Source organism: Xylocopa sonorina, chromosome 12 (genome assembly GCF_050948175.1).
Source record: "Xylocopa sonorina isolate GNS202 chromosome 12, iyXylSono1_principal, whole genome shotgun sequence".
NCBI lineage: Eukaryota > Metazoa > Arthropoda > Insecta > Hymenoptera > Apidae > Xylocopa > Xylocopa sonorina.
Window position 1 is genome coordinate 7994789 of NC_135204.1, and position 20963 is coordinate 8015751.

The window sequence follows — 20963 nt, forward strand, 5'->3', positions numbered from 1 at the left end:
GGAATTATAGAAACTGGCACGTTTTATGATATAAACAATGTAATAATGTGTTTGTATAAAACATATGATACATTTAAAGCCAAAATCGGATTGTAACGAATATCAAACTGTGTACTGATTATATGCTGTTTGTATTCTTCACCTTTCTTCAAGTGATTCTGATTAAGTATCAGTCTTGTAAAATAGTATTTGTAGAAAAAAACTTTCGTATAATATATTATATGTCTACATAAAATTTATGAAGTTCAACTTGCGAAGCTTAATAGAAATTTACGACGGCCAGGCACTATCAGTTCAATTAACTATATCAAGTGTTAAAGTATGTATTAAGTGTATCGCATTTTCTTTCTCGGCATTACAGCCCGTATTGATTAATCTGTTCTTGCATCTTATTGCATAAAAGCTGTGGAGATCACAAAATACATAGTTAAATATTTTTCTGAATTGGTTAACAACAAGTTAAGAGTAAAGGGCTCAAAATAATGTTCATTCACTGTCACTTACCTGTCTTAAATTATAATCAGGTATTAAAATTATTTTTGATTGATCTGCGCTACCAAACAAGTTTCCTAATTTCTTCCTTTTACTAGCATCTTTAATAAATATCTGAACACCTCTATCAACTATCTTTGGTAACTCACTCATTTCGTGCCATGTGTAAGTCCATTCCACCTATTTAATGAAAAAAGAATATAAATGCAAATATTTTTCACTGTGTAAATGTTTAATTTTCGGGTATAAAATATTTTATAAAATTCTACTGACCCGCCATCCACCGAATAAATCACTGTGCTCAACATACGCTATCCTCTTGTCAGTAAGCAGTAACACGTCTTTGTGAATGTATATGTGATAAAAATAAATGTCAGTGTTCGCGTATTTTCCTTTTTCTAATTCCTATAGAATGCATTTGCAGTAAATATTAATAAATATCGTAATATAAGAACTGCTGCATTAGATAACAAAGAATATTAAACACTTACACTTAGAATTTTATTCCCTTCAGCTTCCTCTCGGACATACGATCTGACTAAATTATCTGGTTGTAAAAATCTAGCTGGCCTTACTTTCTTTACTTCTTCGTGCATCTCTGTTGCACTGCAAAAAAATTAAATTTTAATTATAAAGCAGTCTCCCATATTCGAACGAATAGATAGACACGAATAACGGAAGGATTTCATTTTTTATACCGTTTAACTGCCCCGAATGAGCCACTAGCAAAATCTATAACACCGGCTGTTGGTCTGGTAACGAGGCCAATAACACCTTTCCCGAATCCTTTAAAGAAACCTTCCACACCTTCTTCTTTAGCACCCGATATGGGTTTCATTACAACACCAGCTACACCATCAAACACACCCTAAAACATCACGAAAACAAAAACTTACACTTACAATTATTTTGAACAAAAATAATATCAATTTTGTTTTTTACTTTACTCACCATTACCAAGCCTTTTCCACTACGTGCAAGTCCTTCTTGCAAGTTCGCTGGTTGCTTGTTAAGCTGTTCTTGTCGCTTTCTTTGATAATCTTTGTCAAACGTTAAGGCAGCTAAACCTTTGCCTGTCACAGAAAAAGAAGAAATTTCCCTGCAATAAATATTTCAAATATCGTATAGACAGGACGAAAATATGAATATTATCAAACATACCCATAGCACCAGTTATTTTAGAAACCGCTCCAGCCATTCCACCGACAGTGTGACCTAACATGCTTCTCATACCAAGAATCAAACCTTCCGCAAATTCGCCAGGTCCTTGTATGGCGCCCTGGAAAGGTTCGTAAAACAAATCTTCGATACCCTTCATAGTACCCACTACAAGGCCATATGGATTGCCTATCACGTCCAGCCCTAATACGAGAACATATGCTTGTTTGATTGCTTGACCCACATAGTGCATCGTTGCCTCGGAAATTAACTGTTTATTTGTCATGAAAGTATACTCTCTTTCGAAATACGCTAATCTATGAATAAAACAAAAATATACAATTATATATAACATATATACATATATGCTGACAATGTAAATTAAAATATAATTATAACAATTACTTGAATACAATGTCATTAATATCAGTTAATGTAACACCTATTCCTTGCAATAATACATTTACTACGTTAGGCACCGCAGAGGGTGCGGTCTGACTACCAGCCATTGAAAAACTTATATGAATCTGAAAGAATTGTACCAGTTATAGAAATATAATTAATAATAATATTAATCATAAAAATATAATTAGGAGTATAAAAGACAAACCTTCAAGGGAGAAAAATGAAGCAGATCGAAGAAATTTTTCAGTTCGGCTGTGGTAATTAAACTGACGTGATACATTAACGGCTCGTCAACTAGTTTCATATCCGATTTAAATAACTTGCTCTAAAGTATAAAAAGAAAAGATAGTTATTGTTTGCAGCACTATTAAAACTTCATACCTAATTTATAGATCAATAGAACTCACTTCTTCCGCGTCGTTCATTTCATTTGCTTCAAACACACTCATAAGCGCGTTAATGAACACGATATCCACTTTCACGTGGAATTCTTGTATAAGAACTTTAAAATACCGAAATTGCTGTACATTACTATGTTCTAACAATCGTTTCACCATGCTGAGTTCAGCGAAAGGTTTCATAACTGTAAATTTAATCGAGTATAAATAGGATCACGGTATGTGCATGTTATTATACAACTTTTAACATGAAAATTTACCAGTGCTAGCTGCAATGCTTTTTGGCGGTGGAACCGGAGCTAATATAACTGGGAAAACACATTCTGCTAATTGATTATCAATTTGTAATCTATTTATTTTTGCGTGCAACTGCACTTGATGCATTGTGGTACGATATTGCATCCATAAGCCGGTTTGAAACGTGCGTCGCAGATAACGACGATGCGGTTTCAACATTTCCATATTGAAATAATCCACCTAAAATTAATTCAATAATAATATTCCTTATAAATATCTACATAGTTTTTAATAACATCAGAAGTGATTTTCCATATCACTAAAATATAAAGTGGTCATCTAAATGTACAGTTTCTGATGAGAAAGTCTATATATAAAATAATAAATTCTTTCAATTTACACGTTACCTCTACTTTTGGATCAAGCATCACTATTTGCGTTGGATCTTTTCCTATCTGTACCTCACGTCCATATTTCTGGTAGCCTACTTCTAACATTGTTACCTCTCTTGTACTAAGGCCACGCCAACGATGCGTAGTTGACTTACGCGTTTCCCATATTATACCAGAACTGAACAATGAAATTTAACATTACGTAAAAATTACTGAAACTTAGCGTTATGTATATATTTAGTATCAGCAATTTACCTAGCAATACACAAATATAACAATTCCGATCTTGTGATGTTGTTAACAAGCGATAATCCAATCCCATGAATATTTAGCGTCACATCTTGTTCTACAGTCTCAAAATCACCAACCAATTGACAGTCTTCTGCAAGTTTCATGTTCAATGTAAATAAAAGAACACGCTGCGTACCATCCAAAAATGATACATAAAACACTTCCTCTTCCAAATCTGGCAATTGAAAAGACCCTAAAGTATCCTAAAAGTAGATATATTAATAGCATCACGTTTTAGAGAAATAAATTTTTGTCAAATGTAAGGTTCTTACCTTTCGCAAAGTTTCTTCAATTTCTTTTTTATTGCTATCTTCCCAAACTAATTTACGCGGACCTGCTGGATTCTCCCAAGTATAAAACATTCTGTTGTTCGGCTGCACAGATCTGCAAAATATTTCATATACAAAATAATTAGTATTACAACGTAAAGCTATAACACTAATTTTTTTTTCGACGAAATGATCATACCTAATATTCAATGAACCTTTTTCCCAAAAATCAATATTATGTGGAGTATGGTTAATAATTAATGCAGGTGCATTTCCGTGTGTATACATGGATAAAGAAATGTAGACGCCACCTTCACTTAATTGGACATCCACATTGATGCCTCCATACTGTTCAATAATCAAAATTGTAGAAATTCTATCTTCCCTATGCAATTTTATACATTATGTATTAGAGACAAAAATGTACCACCTTATTGTTTAATTTCAGTAAAGTTGTATGGCTGTCGGTGTAAATAAACGGTGCAGTTTTTTCGGGATCACCCGCGATTCTAGCTGTTAGAGTCTTTTGTTCGTGCTCGGAACGAGGCCAAAGAGCAGTGCATTCACCAGGAGGAATCTGTGAATAAATAATGAAGAAGTATATCGCTAAACTAAAGTTAATAATGTATCACGTTAACCGTCAGTCTCCATGAATAGTTATTACCTTGATCATAGGGTCAGCTGGTCTATCACCTTCTTGGCATTCAATAAGAAGACTCGAGTTATTTATTAATACATAATATGGAGTGAAAGTAATCTGTTTTGTTAAAGAATTATAAGTCAATTGATTATGAACTCCAATCTATAACATATAGGAGACATGGTATATGTAAAACTGTACCAACTAAAATATAAGATTAATTCATTTTTTTGCAGAAAATAAATTATAGAAAATGATAATAACCTGATATGTTAGGCCATTATATTTGCAATCGACCACCCCCTCGCTTCCTGCAACATCTATAGGGAATTTATCGGACCATTCACCATCTTCCACCCTAATCATTGCCTTTTTCTTGCCGAAGAACACTTTAGAGCGAAATGAGAACAATATTGGTCCCTTAAAGTTCTCTGGATGGTATAATACATTTAGATGGTCTTCTCCGCTCTGAAAATATTCATACCATTAAATCCCTGTGGAAGACATTAGTTGCACTGCAACACTTTACAACTCCACTGTGCACAAAAAATGCAATTAACTGCATTTTCAGACGTATCTGTACAATGTCACGTAACACGTGAATAATTACACTAAACAATTGGCCAACACCATTTACCTTTCTTTGACAATTCTGCTTATATATATGTGTCTCAGTAAATAAAGCTTGAACGCATACAATTGTATGCATCTTTTTTCATACATTAAAAAATTTTCTCCAAAAATTGTATAAAAAGTTCATTGCATTAATGTACAACTTATTGTAATAAATGCTATTTAGTTTTATATACAACAATCATGCCCTGTACGTGCTTTAATAGCACAAGTGCACAAGCAGTAGTGATTTATTCACAGCATGTAACAGTATGCGTTATATTGCAAGACTACAATAAAATGTCACAGTAAGCTAGTTAATAAACATAAATAAATACAAGTTAAACTTAGCCTAATAGCCAATAGTAATTATTTTAAATTTGGAGTAATAAGGGATTGTTTTCAAATAAATGATTCTACAAAGTATTATGCAACCTATAGAAACTTTGAGGGTGTATTCTGCGTGCTAAAAATAAGACTGTCTTCTCTATGACTTTACTTTCGAGGAAAACAACTTTGATAATCCTTCTCAAATATATACAATCTGGCATGTTTTACCATTAGTGTAAGCATACTTAACATACAATTTCTAAGTCGTTTTTTTCGAAAACAAAGGTTTCAACGAATTTTTTAAAATTCTTAACTTCTGCCTTATTTTAACTTTTAGAATGAACTTCGACATTTTCTAACAATAGTTGGACACTCTGTATCTTTTTGAAGAGAAAGGAGCGACACATAGTTAGTAAAAATGCACGGATCAATATGCACAACAGACAACACGCACAAAAATAAAAGTAAGGCATTAGTATACAGAAGAAATAGTCAGTTAAGTGTTCCAGGTCATATGCGAAGTTTGTTTGACAGTTTTGCAAAATTAAACCATCACCAATATACTTAGAATGAAATTAATATATCACCGAACGTGCTTTCTTCTTCCTGTATTCTGCACGTGGATGACGGGCTTTCACACAAACCAAACTCTGAAAGATACCTTTCTATGTAAATTCGTAAGATCGTTAATGATGAATGTAGTTTATCCCAACAATTTTGTAAAACCATCGAAAAAATTCATGATTCTACACATAAGTGTTATGATCAGTACGGAATAAGTAAAAGTATACTTTGAAAAGCAATTTCATCATTCTGCAATGCTTAATGCAAGCTTTTACCATTTTATTACTCCAAAAAAACGTTTAACTTAAAAAAAGAGAAAGAAAACAAGAGCACAAAATAAAAATTTGAAAAGTCTGAATCTAAATGCACACTTTTCAAAATAACTTTCGCATCGAAATAAATTGTGTACATCGAAAAATGTAACCACCACTAGAAACAATTAATTTAATTAATATTGCGTCCAAAGCGTGAAAATACTGTAACGTGATATCACTACCTTGATTGGACTTGAGTGTTCTTTGCCACCCTTACTTGATTTCTGTAAAATAATTTATTCAATAAAATATGATCATAGAATGTAAACGATTTTCTAACGTTAAACTACTTCTGGCATGCATAATTGTAGCACAGGACTTGCACATGGCAGGAAAATAATTCAAGCGTTGCATAGTGATTAATTGCAGGTCTAATGACAAATACTAGAAATAGAAACTCGTATCATTATCTTATAATGCCACAAAACTAAAAAAAACAGATTTTTTATACCTAGTAAATAGTTTGTTTCATCCTTTAAATAATGTAATAAACAATAATATAACTTAACTAAACACATTTATATGTACTGAAACCCTTTTTTAAGCAAAAAAAAACATAAAATTAAAATAATAAGCACGTAAAGCAGAAAAAAAATGAAATGATTACTGAATATTAAGAATTATATTGATATTTACCCGATAAGATAACATTAAGCCTGTTTTATTCAACATCCAAAACGGACAATATAAGGCCATAGCGATGGAGCCGTGTTTGTATGATGTATGCATGCCTAGGTCCATTACAACTTTTTGAGCGCTATCAAAAGACTCAAAGGACCAAACGGAAAATTCTGGTGGATTTGCTAATATTTCGCCTCTGCACGACCAATCCTTTTCTAAATAATTTGGTAACTGTAACATGTATTATGATATAATTGTTAGACACGGTAATATGTTCTATATAGTAATTATTTACCAGTTACTTGCCTTTATTATTATGTAAGATTTCCCAGGATCAATCGTGGGAATCTGATAAGATGTGCCGGCTTCTAAAAGCTTTTCTTGCACAGCACCAGGCAAACAAACAATAATATTGATGGGCAGGAAATTCTTTAAATACACTGATGGATACAAATGAACATTGTAAATGGTGCTCGCCATAGTATGTCGACTAGTATTTTCGAAATAAACTTGTTCTATTTCACCAACAACCTGCAAATGTGTTTATTGTATATCATTAATATGTTAGAACTCTTTTCCTTGATGTTAACATTTGTATTATTCTGAAATTTATCTACCACAGCCCTCGCACTACTGTCTAATAAATAATAAACAACATTTTTAATATTTAAAGCGTAACAATAACAGCACATTTGTATTTTATCACGCAAATAAAACAGAAAAACGTGCAATGTATGAAAATATTATAATTTCCTATATCTATTCGAATATTTTATACATAACAGAAAAATGTCGTAGATATATTGTTACCAAAATGTATTAAAATGAAAAATAAATAATGCCACCTACAAAAACTTGATTTTGTTTCCTTCTTTTCATTTTGTTATAGTTATACTGTTAATGTAACGTAATTAATGATCATAATCAAAACCATGCCAGTAATGATTTTCAGTCAAACATATTGGGTAATCACTATAATAGTCTGTATAATATATAAATGATATAATACTAACACACATCTCTTACAATATCAATCTTTACATATACGCATTCACATTAAGAATATTAACTATCTAATAGCAAGATGTTAAAGATACTTCTTCGGTTGATACTCAACGTGAACTAAGTAGCAACTGGTACTCAAACTATTTTAGGATAAAAAGACGGTAGTACCTGAATAGGTGCTTCCAGATATTTTTTGTGCTCTGGGGGTAAATTTTTCAAGCAAAGATGCTTGACACAATCAATGAAACGACAGAATACGGATCGCCAGTTAATAGCATTCAATAATAAGCCAATAGTATTGTTATTATATAAAATACTACCAACCACAATCATCACGAAAAACATCTAAAAGTAAAAACTGTTGCTTATAAAAGCATGTATATATAATTTGTTTCTTTTTTTAACGAAATCTTGTTCGATTACAGCATAAAAAGGAAAGAAAAAAAGGAAAATTAAACGTTTGTATCGTTGTGTAACTATCAAACTTAAAATAGTGTTTTACACAGTACTACGTAGTGTAAAATATTGTGTAAGAAAGAGTGAAATAAAATGTAAAAAATTCTCTAGTGTATACATAAATAAATGAAACACGATTGAGATGTTACCTTCATATAAAATGGCTCCACGGCATCTTGCCTCGTGCGACTTTCGCATTTCAATAGTTTTGTCATATTGACTGTCTTTTGTAGATCTTTCCAAACAAATGGTTCATCGGAAACCATATATCTGAACACATTTAATATAACATTAAATAAATTTGAACAACCAAAAATACATAAAAGTTTTATATATGTATAAATTACCCATCAACGCTGAAAAATAGCCAATAGATATTTGTCGAGGTATATACAGCGTCTAATGGCAGATTTAATTTGTTATCAGGTGCAACAGTACCTACGCATTCAACTTCGTTTCCACGCTTGGTCATATAGTATACAGATATTGGTTGACTGAAATGATTATGTACCTAGAATATGCAAACACATTATTGCTTGTACAATTATCATCCGACTTACGTGTGAACTTTGATGACTAACTGTATGTCATTTACCTGTAGAATACTTCTGAGCGTAACAATAGTACTTCCGTTATCTACTACAACGTCCGAAACGATACCCCATTCTTCAGAGCCTTCTTTTCGATATTTCAATGAAAAGAACCTTTTGTCGGCTCTTAAAACGGGTATCACTAGGTTTACCAGGCGGATTTCTTTGAACTTTAATAAATATAATTGATATATACATACTTTCTTATGTCGATTAATGTATAAATTCATGAATTAAATCTTTGAATGTTATATATTACCGAAATAGTAAACTTATCGTCTTCTCGTTCCTTAATCGTCTCGGTTTTCAATTGATCAAGCAACGGCATCTCAGTTTTCGTTGTCTTTGGAGCAAGCTCCACCGATGCACCAGACTCGAGTATCACTTCCATGTACGAGTCCGTGGAAGTACTCGTAAGTTTTGATCTATCATTAAAAACCTAGAAAAATATTAAGTATGTATTGACACTATTACAATTCACTAGTAAAAGAATTAAAAACCTAAAAGTTGCTGTGATTATAAACCTTGAAATGACTGCGTTCCAAATCCAAAACCATGGCCAAACCGGTTTCGTTTTTAAGTACGTATGGTGCCACGCTTTTAGCCGTTTCTTTTTCACCAGCTTCCATAGCGGAAGAAAATGCGTTACCAAGTTGTTTCAATATATCCAGACATGTTTTCGTCACGGTTATTTCCAAACTTTCCTATTACATAGCAATGTTACGTAAATAGTATAAAGGATAATATGAATTACACGTTAACTTACAGTTGATATTATGTCAATAGACATTTTTGGAGTTTGATGGAATTCTTCTATTTCACTATCTGAAGTGGGACTAACAGCGCTTAGCCCGCCTCTAGAGTCCGCTGAGACATCATTAAATTGAATCTACATAGAGTAAAAAAATTATTAGGACCGAAAATAACATAAGATTTCTTATGCTAGCTAAAATAATAAATATATAACAAACGAGTTCTTTCCATCATTGTCATAAAAGTTACGAAGTAAATGTATTACCTTAACTTTCAGCTCCCAAGGTGTTGAAACTTGCTTTCCGTTTTGGTTCCTCTCTATTGGTTCAATTAAAGGCTCCCATAACGCTAAACGACTGTTGTAATACGCCATAATCACTGACATTGTATATTCTATATTCATCTAAAATTATTCAATGTTTAATAAATGCAGACTGAAAAAATTTGATTATGTGTTCCTTACAGTTTTCGTGCTCCAATCGTGAATGTTACTTTGGAATCCAATATGAAGCAGAAGCATTGGCAATGTTTTATTGCCAACACCTGCTTCCAGCGTAAATAGAATTGTAGGTGCAGAAATTATTGCCAATTCTGGCTTGTAAGGTGTGATGTCCTCATCATCCTGGTATACAAAATCTTCTTCAGCCTCTACTCCCACTTCTAAAAAAGAACATGCTCATCAGATCAATTAAATCAACGAATTCGCTAGTATATTACCTGTTTTCAAGAACCAAAAATCGCTTTCTTCAAACGGTGTCACGATCCACAATCCTTCGTGATTTGGCTCTGGGACAACAAATTCTTGATCTTTCACTTCCGTTTTCGTAGCAGTATGAACAACTTTATTCAATATTTCTATGACACCTGCAAACAGTAAGTTCGATTAAAGACTCCATTGGACACTATGTTTAATAATATTTAATTAAATTACCTGGTGAAACTGATACGTGAATATCCGTGCAACAAACGTCGACATGAAGTCCTTTGCCTTCTGGTGTAGAACCTGCTACACTAATACTGCATGGTCTTAGAACCTTTATATAGAAATTGTATAAAATTGTTAACAGTGTCTTACATGTGATAATATGCAAAGATTTCATAAAAATCTATTTTACCTGATATATCCAATCAGTTCTCTTCGATGGATTGTACACACCAGCTAAAATAGATAAATCTTTTATGGAACCAGTTATCACTTGATGTTCGTCCATTAAACGTACTTTTAACAGTAACTCCGTCTTAAAATAAAAGAATAATATACAGTACATGGAAAATGTTTTATGCGTAACTAATATAGTCATTGCTATAAATAAATATTACATTTAGAATAATGCAATTTGAATTAATATCATCCATATCTTCTAATAGAATAAAATCTGGTTTCTCGACGTGTATATTAACTGTAAACATTCTTTTAGCAGATGTTGTGGTAGTTTGTTTCTTTTTAGCAGCTGTTTCACCGTGACTCTTCGAAACATGCTGGCTTGCCGGTTTATTTGCTGGTGGTGCCTCGTCAGTGGCGAAAAAATCTTTTATTTTCATCAGATAATCGAGAGACACAATTATGCTGAACGAAAAGACACGCATATCGACTGAAAAATGAGTACAAAAATGATATTTTTATTAAAAATATAATACATTCAAATTTGAAGAGGAACTCACCAAACGTGTCATTTAAGCTTTGCCTAATAGTCATGTCCAACATGCTGCGCACAGATTTTGATTCTTGTTCTGTATCATCAATAGAAGGTACTGCAGTAGTTCTCTCCATGATTCTTATAAGTGACCCCTGCCTACTTTGGCGCGTATCATCCAAAGTACAATTCATAAGAAGAATTGAAGTTGCCAGTAATCCGTCAGCGAATATTCGACCTTTCAACGCGAAATGAGTCAAACAAAATTTCGCCAGTCCATTCTCCGGAAGATGAAGCAAAGAAGTTTGTGATTGAAGCTACAATTAATTTATATAATTCATATACAGTAAGTAACCGAGATATTGGAAGTATAACTTACGGTAGTATAACTTAAGTTGTAAATTACCGTTTTTGAACCACCAGTAAATAAATTGATCACGAGACTGTCCATAACGAACTCAAACTTCATGGAGGTGTGAACTTGTACTTGCTCTTGGACATCCATTTCTTCTACATCTCCTGCAATAGCTCTTTCAAGCTTATCTGTTCAAAAAGAAAAAAAAGAAGGTAATTATCTTTTTTTCGAACTAATTAGACAGTGTTGTCAATGGATTGCAACTTAGAAATTACAACAGTAATGTACTATAATAGTCTAATTATAATCCATAAATGTTAAGATAATAGTTGCTTTACCTGTTTGATGATGTTGCAAAACTTCCACTTCAAGTTTCTTTTCAGTTTGACTAACACTGGTTGTAAGCTTCTTATCCTCGACTGTTTCACCTAAATTTTCTGCTAATACTTTCATCGCAGTCGCATAGTCTTCTTTACTTATCAATATATTTATTTTATTTAATCTACCAGACATGTCGATATCCGGTATAGAAGTGAACCAAGCCGTGGATAAATTACGTTTCATAAGTAGCGTAAAACTAACTGGTTCGAGTAACAGTATTTCGTTTTCGATAGTAAATTGTTCCATATTCAATCTTACCCTATTAAAAAAATAATGAATCCATCATTTCCCGTTAAACTCAAATAGCGATAGATTAATAGAATTCTATAAAAGCCACAACTTTTTCTAGGTAATTAATTATTACCGTGACAACTTCAGATTTTGCAATTCTATTCTCATTTCGTCGACAATAGGACAATCGCCAGCTTCATTAGTAACTTCTAATTTTTTAAAAACATTACACACAGTAAGATTACCCATATCCAGTGTTAAACAATGATCACTCTTCGAATGCATCGGAACATATATAACGGGTGCCTAAATAACATATTTTAATTACAAATTAACTCCATTTTTTTTTTTTGTAATGTGTATAGAAAAAATCATTTCAATACATACTTTAATTTTTACCGCAAGCCCAATACGTGCCGCACTTTCTTTAACGTCTTTGATATTTGTCTTGGCAGCTTCAGCGGCGGCTGCTGATGCATCCTTTATTGCTTGCTGAGCCACTTGGAAATTATTTAAAAAGCTCTAAAATATTAAATACACTGTAATATCGAAATATTTCGATTATTATAAGAAAATATATTTGCTTACCATTATACTGGTAACAAACATGTTTAGAAAGATAATACGATAACAACCCATAATAACTGTGATGGACATGTTATTTTTGTCAGTCTCTGATGGCTCAATATTATACATTATTGCCTGAATTTGTAAAGATTCAGTATCTTCTGCGACTGATACAATCTATATAAGAAAAAAATAATTGTTTACATTAATATTACATTGATTTTATGTACATAATATATGTAAGAAAATATGAAGAAAAAAATTTGAATCTCACGTCTCTGTAAGATGAAGCTGTGTTAAGATCTTTAATACTGATAGAAGATAAATTAACATTTGCTTGAGAATAGGAAGATTTCATCATAAATCCGGCAGTGATACCAACGATATAAAATGCAGTAATGTCTCTATAATCACTAGTTATCTTCATGGAAATAGTATGAACTTTCGCTTGGACCTTCAAATCTGTGTGCTCAATCGTTGCTTTTCTACGACCTAAATGCACATGTATATTGAAAATCATAATTATGTATGCACATTTGGATAAGAGATTCTCAAATGAAATTTACAAAATAAGAAAAAAAATATACAAGGATCTTACGTATTGTTGATTTAAGTTTTTGCTTGTGAATGTGTTCCCTCAAGAATGTAGAGGTTTCCTCCTGAATTGAAGCCAAGTGAGTAGGTCGTGAGCGTAACTGAGGCTCTTTCTCGATCTTACTATTTGCTATAGCATTCATTTGATCCTACAATTTAAATAATTTTTAAAGAATGTAATTTATATCCTTGAGTTTTACACTTTTGTTTTTTTATGCGTAAATTACCTGCATGTATGATACAAATTGAAGAAGATTTATAAGTGCTTCCTGGTGCAGTAAAACGTCTAACGTTGTAAACTCTAGTTTTAATAACTTAAGAACAGATTCATATTTCGTTTTAAACTCAGGTGATCGTTTGTTTACCTAAAATGAAGAAACATTTAATTATGTTACTTAGTTTACTAAATGCTGTTATGTTAATGCTATCAACATTTACTTACATTTACATATTGTACCGTTATCAAATACACATCTCTACCAGATAGCATAGGAGTGTTTACCATAAATATTTCGTTTTGATTGTAATGCTGTTTTACTTGGACACCACCTAATCTCAAAAAAATCTCTTGATCATAAGTTCGTTGTAACATTTCCGCTTCCAATTGTACCACCTCAACTTTCATAAAGGGTATTATCGTGCCGTCTTTTTGGGACGAAATATGTATCGCAAATTCTGCAATAAATTGTACAATTATTAAACAGATGTTCATTAATTTCATTATTTAAAACTGTAAAATATTATCCATTACCTTTCATTTCAAATTTCATCTCCAAGTCAGTTGTTTGTTTAATAGCAGTTGAACTAGCGTCTTCCTTCTTCTTCTCGGAAATACTGGTACTTATATCTTTCAACAGCGACAATTGTGACACCGATTTACTCTGAAAAAAGTAGTCCACATTCGGAACATTCGAAAATTCAATATAAATGTAAAAAAATTGCATTCGTTTGTATATTTTAAAATGTACCATTGACTTCTGCAGCTCTGATTGTTCTTCTTCTGGGAGCGGAATACTCTGAGCTATAGAAAGAGCTTGCAATAAACGATTATCTAAGAAAACAAAAAAATTATTGTCATTTATCCTTAATTTAAAAAGTTACGTTAAAAATATCTAGAATTTCCCGTGAAATGATACCTGTTATGTTAATAACAACTGAAGGTAACTGCCCAATGAGCCTAAATTTTGGAAGTAAAGGGTCATCTGTTACTAGGCACTTATGGAATTGGATTTCCAGTACCATTGGATGCAATAATGTCGCTGATTCATCCACATTAGATAAAATTGTGCGCCAATCTTCACTCGGCATTGAAACTAGCACCTATTTTACGTTATTTTACAATTTTTATTCTATAATGAAGTTGAAAGAAAAGATAAAGCAGTTAAGAGCTAAAATTACGTACTTGAAAGTCGACTATCTTCAAGACAAATTTGTCATAACTATGCTTTCTAAGATGCATCAATACATCTTCTTCGCTTTTACCCATGCTAATCAATTGTTTAACAGTTACGTTCGACATATCATCTTTAGGTTTCTCAAGAGAGTGCACTTGCAAACTACCAAGATTGACAACTAATACCGATTTTGTACTATTGTAAAGTCCATCATGTGGTATGATTAACTGAGATGCTTGCATGTTTACCTGTTAAATATTGGTGTACTTGAGTCTATAATAATCTCTAATGTCACTTGTTTATTGTAATAATGACATAATTAGTTTTACCTGTATATCTAATACAGAATGCTTTTGAATAGCGTACTCTAAACCTAGAGCCGACATCTCTTTCAAACCTTCTAATTGTTCCGCAGCAGCTGCTTGCAGACTAAAATAAAAATTTCAAAGGATTATCAGAATACCAAATCTAGAAAGTTACCAACAAAAAATGATATTCTTACTTATCCAATGTCGAGCTTTGTACTTTAAACAAATTAACTATTTCTATAACAGTTTGTGCATCATAAATAATATCCACAGACTTCGATTTTACTATGACACGATCGCCGCATAATTTGTCAAGTGGATTTTTTTCGTACGACACAGATAACAGAACGTTATCTGTGCCGTGTTGATCACCATGCGAATTAAAAAGCGAAGGAACATACTCGTCTTGTTTCGTTCCTAATAACTTCATCTCGTTAATGGATGCGGTAACTCTGTAACGAAGTAAATATTACTCTATAATTATACTCATGTGTTGTATTAATAATTAAAAATTTTAAGTTTAAGAAAGAAGTAAGAGACGTACAAAATAGCATTAGCAGATGGTCTTGATTTGAAGCAAGCTTGAACGCTATGAAGCTGAAGGTCCAGAACACAAGGATACTCCTTATCTGTGTCTAAAATTATAATTTGAAGCTCGTGCAAAAGAAATCTCGTATCAATCATCTCGTATGTTTCTGGATAATGAGCTGGAGCACTGTTTTCTTGATAATCAATCGCTCTGTAGAGCTTTTCCTTCTCTTGCGGTGTCATTGCTTGTTCAAATTTCCGCACTGAAATGCATTTGCAGTATTTTCATGAAAATCGAAAAATTCCTTAAGTCAAACACCTCTACTTCTGTTTTAATCGAACGTCTTACTTATAGCAGCTGCGGAGTTCAATTCTTGCGTTTCTTCTGCTTGCGTGCTCGACCACAGGAAACCAAACCAACCGCGTTTTGCTTTCAAAGTTTTTTCTCTTTCTGCTAGTTTTTCTACCTATCATGTATAAATTAAAAACTAACTTATTATCAAATCTCAAAATACGTGTCTATACCTTAAACGTAAAGAATAGTATCAATATTTTCTGTCAATATGAAGCTAAAACTTTTTCAACAAAGAGCTAAAGACAATTTTTTTTAATTTCAGCACATTATTGATTGTACTGTAAAAGAGATACGATTCTATACCTCTAAAATATAAAGATTTACGTTATTTATCATTTTTTTGTAATAATATTTCTTATCAACTAACTTCCATTTCGATTTTTTGTCTTATGATGACTAGATTAAAAATGTCCAATTTCCTTTCGCAATTTGTAAGAAGATCTTCTATTTCCTGTGAAACTTTCTTTGTCGTTAACTTAGTTTGATATGCGTCAGCATAGGAACGGCACATATCCCTATGTGCTTTCATGTGATTCCAATCCCAATTCCTGCGGTTTCTACGCACTGTTTCTTCTAACACACATGTGTATGCAAATTCCCACCTGATGATAATAATTCATTACACACATTGTTTTTTATTAATATCTTTTTATAATACGTACATTCTGTACTTTTTGCCTACTTAAATTTTTCAGAAAAGCATAAACGCTCAGTTTAGCAATAAATTATTACCATTGTTTATAATATCCCCTATATGATGTCAAATTTGGTCTATATTTTCTGTATGGTGCAGCTTTCTGAGCTTGATCTAAACCTTCGCCTAATTGAACAAGGGTACGATACTGCTTTCGTGATAATCCTACTCTTAATTTTTGCATTTCCAAGTCTAACCACACTTTGGGAATTGTATAATTGCTTCCATCTGTTTCTGGTTTCGGATTTAATTTCAATTTTGCATTAACGTTTATTGGACCCAATACTATATAAATTAAAGATCAATTATGGAACAAAATTTTAGATTAAATAAACATTATAAATATGCAAATATTTGCTTACAATATTGATAACCAGGTGGATTGTAATCTATAGTTGCAATACCACTACAAAATAGATCTGAATAACCTGATTGTGTATTTTGACTAAACTGTTGAACAGTTGTATTCAGATATACTGCCAAACCATCTAGCGTGCATAACTGGAAGAAAAATATTTTTTTATTTCACCCATTATTGTCTAGAACTATATTTTTACCAAGTTACTCATTTACCTTATAAATTTGTGGAATGGCATACATATCTTTTAAATGGCCATTCGTTTCCCAAGTATCTGTACAACTTTCTAAGATAAATTTATTCAATGTAAAGCCAACTGAAAAAGGATGACCTTTGAATGAGGTATGATCCTCGTATCTGACATGTATCCTTTTGATTTCTACATGAATATTTTTTATCATACGAGCAATTAACTTCTCAACCATAGAATCATCTAATTTCTCTTGTGCTACAAGGTAAAATTAAAACATTAAATTAAATAATACAGTCGTAAAATTGTACTACAAAGGATGATTACATTTGGTATCTGCTAACTGCTTCTTTTTTTCAACCCTTGCAAGCTCAGCACGCTTAGTTTCAAGGTGCATTTTCGCTTCTTTTTCCGCATCATATACAACCTGACTCGAGGGTACCACTAATATAAATAATTCTTCCACTATGGCATCAATCTGGCCATTCCACATATCCTTAAATGGTATTTTTAATATAAGTTTGCCTAAAAAGGATACACAGAACTTTGTTAATTTCATATGTAAAAAGTACAAGACCTAAATAAAGCCTTATATAGTAGAATTTACAAACCTAATCTTCCATATTCCAATCGAATGGGTAGGTCCAAAACATCTAGTGCAGTTTCTTTTATTAATAAATCTGTTAGTACTACATCTCCTAAAAAGTAATACAATCATTTTCATTATTACCACAATAATGAAAGATATCATTATTTTAAACAATAAATTCATGTATGTACAATAAAATGCCATGGACATAAAAAAAAAAGTAAGACAAATACTTTATTATTGAAAATTTCCTCTTTTTTTTTTATAACAAAACTACATCAAAATGAATACATAAAGATGATCAATTCCCTCTTTGTATTGGTGTTTAACACCATTAGGTTACGCGATATACATTTGTTTTGTGCGAACATGTGCGTTCAGAATTTTATTATACGTATAACGTATACCACAAGCTAGAGATAATAAAGAATTAGCCGCAGTATCGTGATATAAATAGAAGCTGATGTCACATCAGTGTACGTATATACTAATAATACATCCACGTTCATTCATAAAATATTAGATTGCATGTTATCAGACAATTATTACCGCATCTTATTTTTCCAATTTTCCCGGGCAATGATAAGGCCTCCACTTAGGCGGAGGCACACACCCAGCCTCAATGCTACAAATGCATATACTATACATACATGAAATGTTTCGCTACCTGCAGATACTTACCTCCCCATAAACTCAATTTTAATTGCGTATAATCCAAATTTTGGATATACTCCCCCAACACTTTGTTCAAGAGTTCGGTAACGATCGATTCGAAAACCATCTTCAAACGTTATTTTGAGAAATGGAATTTCATAAAAACGGAAGCCACCAATTTTCAAACGAGGAAAACGAATATAACACGGGACTAGGATGCGATAAACTTTTCGCCTGCTGAATTTTCGTTAAATAACGGTCGACGCATGAAAGCAGGATCGATCGATAGAAAAAAGTACCGCATAACCTTTAATGTGTCCGTATATGCTGTAGAAAACTGGAATTGGGTAAATAGGTCAATTTTAGGAATTACAAGAAAAGAATTATCCGTAAAATCAGATCCAAATTGATGCAGTTTATCGCGGCGAATTGTTTTTATTTATTGTCATCGTTGTGGTTTACTTTCAACCGATTATGTTTGTTAAGATTACTATTTTTTACACACTGTCACGCCGCACAGTCGCGATCTGATTTTCGAATTTAACGCAGATGATTAGGTTATGTGAATTGGTTTCAAGTTCTTTGCAACTCGCGGGACAACATCTTGCAAAAACGTGATACTGTCAATGCCGTCTGACGCAGTCAATTTCACCAACTCCACCTTTACATTCTAACCACTTGTAGTCATTCGTAGGTGACTAATGCATACTGACCTAAACCGCATAGACTCGCCAATGCAAATCACTACATGTGTGATATCTAAATACGATTGATAAGGCCCTACCTTTCTTGTAAACATGCACTATTTATCTAAGCGATAGTAAACAATATTAAACAATAACAAAATTCATAATGAAATTTCTAGTATTTTTATATAATTTTATGCTGTAATACTATTTATCAACTAAAACTTGTAATATATAGATGTACGATGTTTACGAAATATTTTTCTTTAAATACATAAATTTTATAAAAATGTACACTGTTTTATATTTTTTATAAACAACAAACTCTAGAAGATATTAATTTTGTTATAGTTCAATGCCAGAACCAATCTAAATTCGTAACATTATAAATGGTTTCGTCATAGCCCGCGATTGAAGATAAACTTAATCTCCGAACATACACTTTTCTATGTCCTATTGTTTGTAATTTTCTGTAATTATCTGCTAACTTTTTACCTCCATTGGACAGTACCCTAAATGTATTTAGCTGGAAATAAATAATAATCATACAATTATTTAACGATACAAAAAAGAGGTGCAACTAATTTATATTGATCGTAAAATATATCAATCGTAAAATGCAATACCTGATTAAAAGATATTGGTACTGGAGTTGGAAAAATAATCCATGTTACTACTTCACTACATGGAGGAGTAGTTAACGAGCCCTTATAAGTATAAAATACATTTAAATTTTTAGGTAATAATGAAGCTAGCGTTATAGACGTGTTCAATTTTATTTCTCGATTTAATGATTTAACATTCATTAAATTCTTCACGATAGGGTACAAAGACTTGTTATCTTTTTCCTGTAACTGAATGCAAGAACTGTATGTAAAATAAAATTAAACTATAAAAAGCAAAGAAAATTTATTTTTCGAACTTACTTGAAAAAATATACCTAAAACCGCAAGACCATTTTTATAATTCAATGCGTCAGAAAAATTTGAATAAGCTTTATTTCTGTGTACAATGTGCATTTCCATAGGGTATCTAGACAGAATATACATATTTAAAAATTGAGTAAATAGTTAATTTATCGAATCTTTTATTCTTTCCATTTACCTAACACCATTCAATAAGTGTTCAGATCCCCTATTATTCCTTGCACCCCAATGGAAATGTAAATGATCTACTTCGTATTCTTGGTCTGCATCCAGTGAACCGTCGAATATATAAGGCAATCTTCTTCTTGAATTATTATTTAACTTTATTACGACTGAAAAAATAAATTTTAGTTTTGTTACGCAACACTGTTTTGAGAAAATCCAATTCACAATCACCTGAATGACCATTGTTCTGGAGGTGTAATGGTCTTGGAAGGAAATTATTGTAGCCAATTGTTTCTATTGCAGGTAAAGGCAGAACAATTGCTACAGACGACCGTATAGGCACGGGAGATTGTAATTTTCCGCTGCACAATTTAAAATTTTGAGCCCACACATGTTGATCTGAAATATTATATACAATTTCCGACGAGAACATCGAACACATATAATTAAATTATAGTTATGTATTAACTAATTTGAAGCCTGTTATTAAATAATAAAACTACAGAGTTTAAACTCTTACATACCACACTTACTATATCCAAAGTGGCCAGTAATAGCTGGTACTAAAAAATATATTATTTTCAACTACGAATAATGTGGTAAAATACAATGTAAAGATGATTAAACTTACTAAACACCACCAATGTTATAACTTTCATAATAATGATCATTATTATTTTTAATTCTAACGTGTTACTTTGTTATTATTTGTTAGTCTAACAATACTTTTATAACTCGAATTTAACAGAATAGTGACATGTATTTCGAACTCATACTTCGCGTATGGGTCCAAGAAACGCACTATGTTATTTCCAACATTCTCCAAC

The 20963-nt window shown here is 32.0% G+C and overlaps 2 protein-coding genes across 2 annotated transcripts; both read right to left on the reverse strand.

Annotated features, from left to right (window-relative positions):
• Positions 1 to 349: 349 nt before the first annotated feature.
• Vps13 (vacuolar protein sorting 13C) lies at positions 350 to 18826 on the reverse strand. The gene is made up of 60 exons (XM_076905864.1): positions 18387 to 18826; positions 17728 to 17814; positions 17444 to 17641; positions 17142 to 17374; positions 16931 to 17069; positions 16607 to 16853; positions 16242 to 16476; positions 15869 to 15986; positions 15536 to 15782; positions 15186 to 15443; positions 15013 to 15112; positions 14692 to 14931; positions 14426 to 14609; positions 14258 to 14340; positions 14041 to 14170; positions 13732 to 13964; positions 13517 to 13654; positions 13294 to 13438; positions 12970 to 13187; positions 12717 to 12872; positions 12516 to 12650; positions 12262 to 12434; positions 11855 to 12156; positions 11568 to 11704; positions 11190 to 11478; positions 10848 to 11119; positions 10643 to 10765; positions 10459 to 10561; positions 10245 to 10391; positions 9991 to 10187; positions 9793 to 9930; positions 9541 to 9663; positions 9299 to 9478; positions 9034 to 9213; positions 8780 to 8944; positions 8532 to 8695; positions 8334 to 8454; positions 7897 to 8073; positions 7030 to 7254; positions 6739 to 6954; positions 6285 to 6326; positions 5812 to 5874; positions 4547 to 4750; positions 4307 to 4444; positions 4073 to 4219; positions 3842 to 3990; positions 3646 to 3757; positions 3338 to 3576; positions 3098 to 3260; positions 2714 to 2930; positions 2463 to 2638; positions 2261 to 2380; positions 2056 to 2177; positions 1654 to 1967; positions 1444 to 1565; positions 1191 to 1360; positions 984 to 1098; positions 766 to 897; positions 505 to 672; positions 350 to 403 (listed from the first exon to the last, which is right to left on the reverse strand). Exons 1-60 carry the CDS (start codon positions 18484 to 18486, stop codon positions 356 to 358), a joined length of 10017 nt encoding a protein of 3338 aa, XP_076761979.1. The 5' UTR covers positions 18487 to 18826; the 3' UTR covers positions 350 to 355.
• A 571-nt stretch (positions 18827 to 19397) lies between these two features.
• LOC143429629 (putative carbonic anhydrase 3) lies at positions 19398 to 20865 on the reverse strand. The gene is made up of 7 exons (XM_076905307.1): positions 20768 to 20865; positions 20661 to 20699; positions 20368 to 20535; positions 20150 to 20303; positions 19972 to 20077; positions 19672 to 19899; positions 19398 to 19571 (listed from the first exon to the last, which is right to left on the reverse strand). The coding sequence occupies exons 1-7, from the start codon at positions 20805 to 20807 to the stop codon at positions 19398 to 19400; spliced, it is 909 nt and encodes a 302-aa protein (XP_076761422.1). The 5' UTR covers positions 20808 to 20865.
• Between the last annotated feature and the right edge of the window lie 98 nt (positions 20866 to 20963).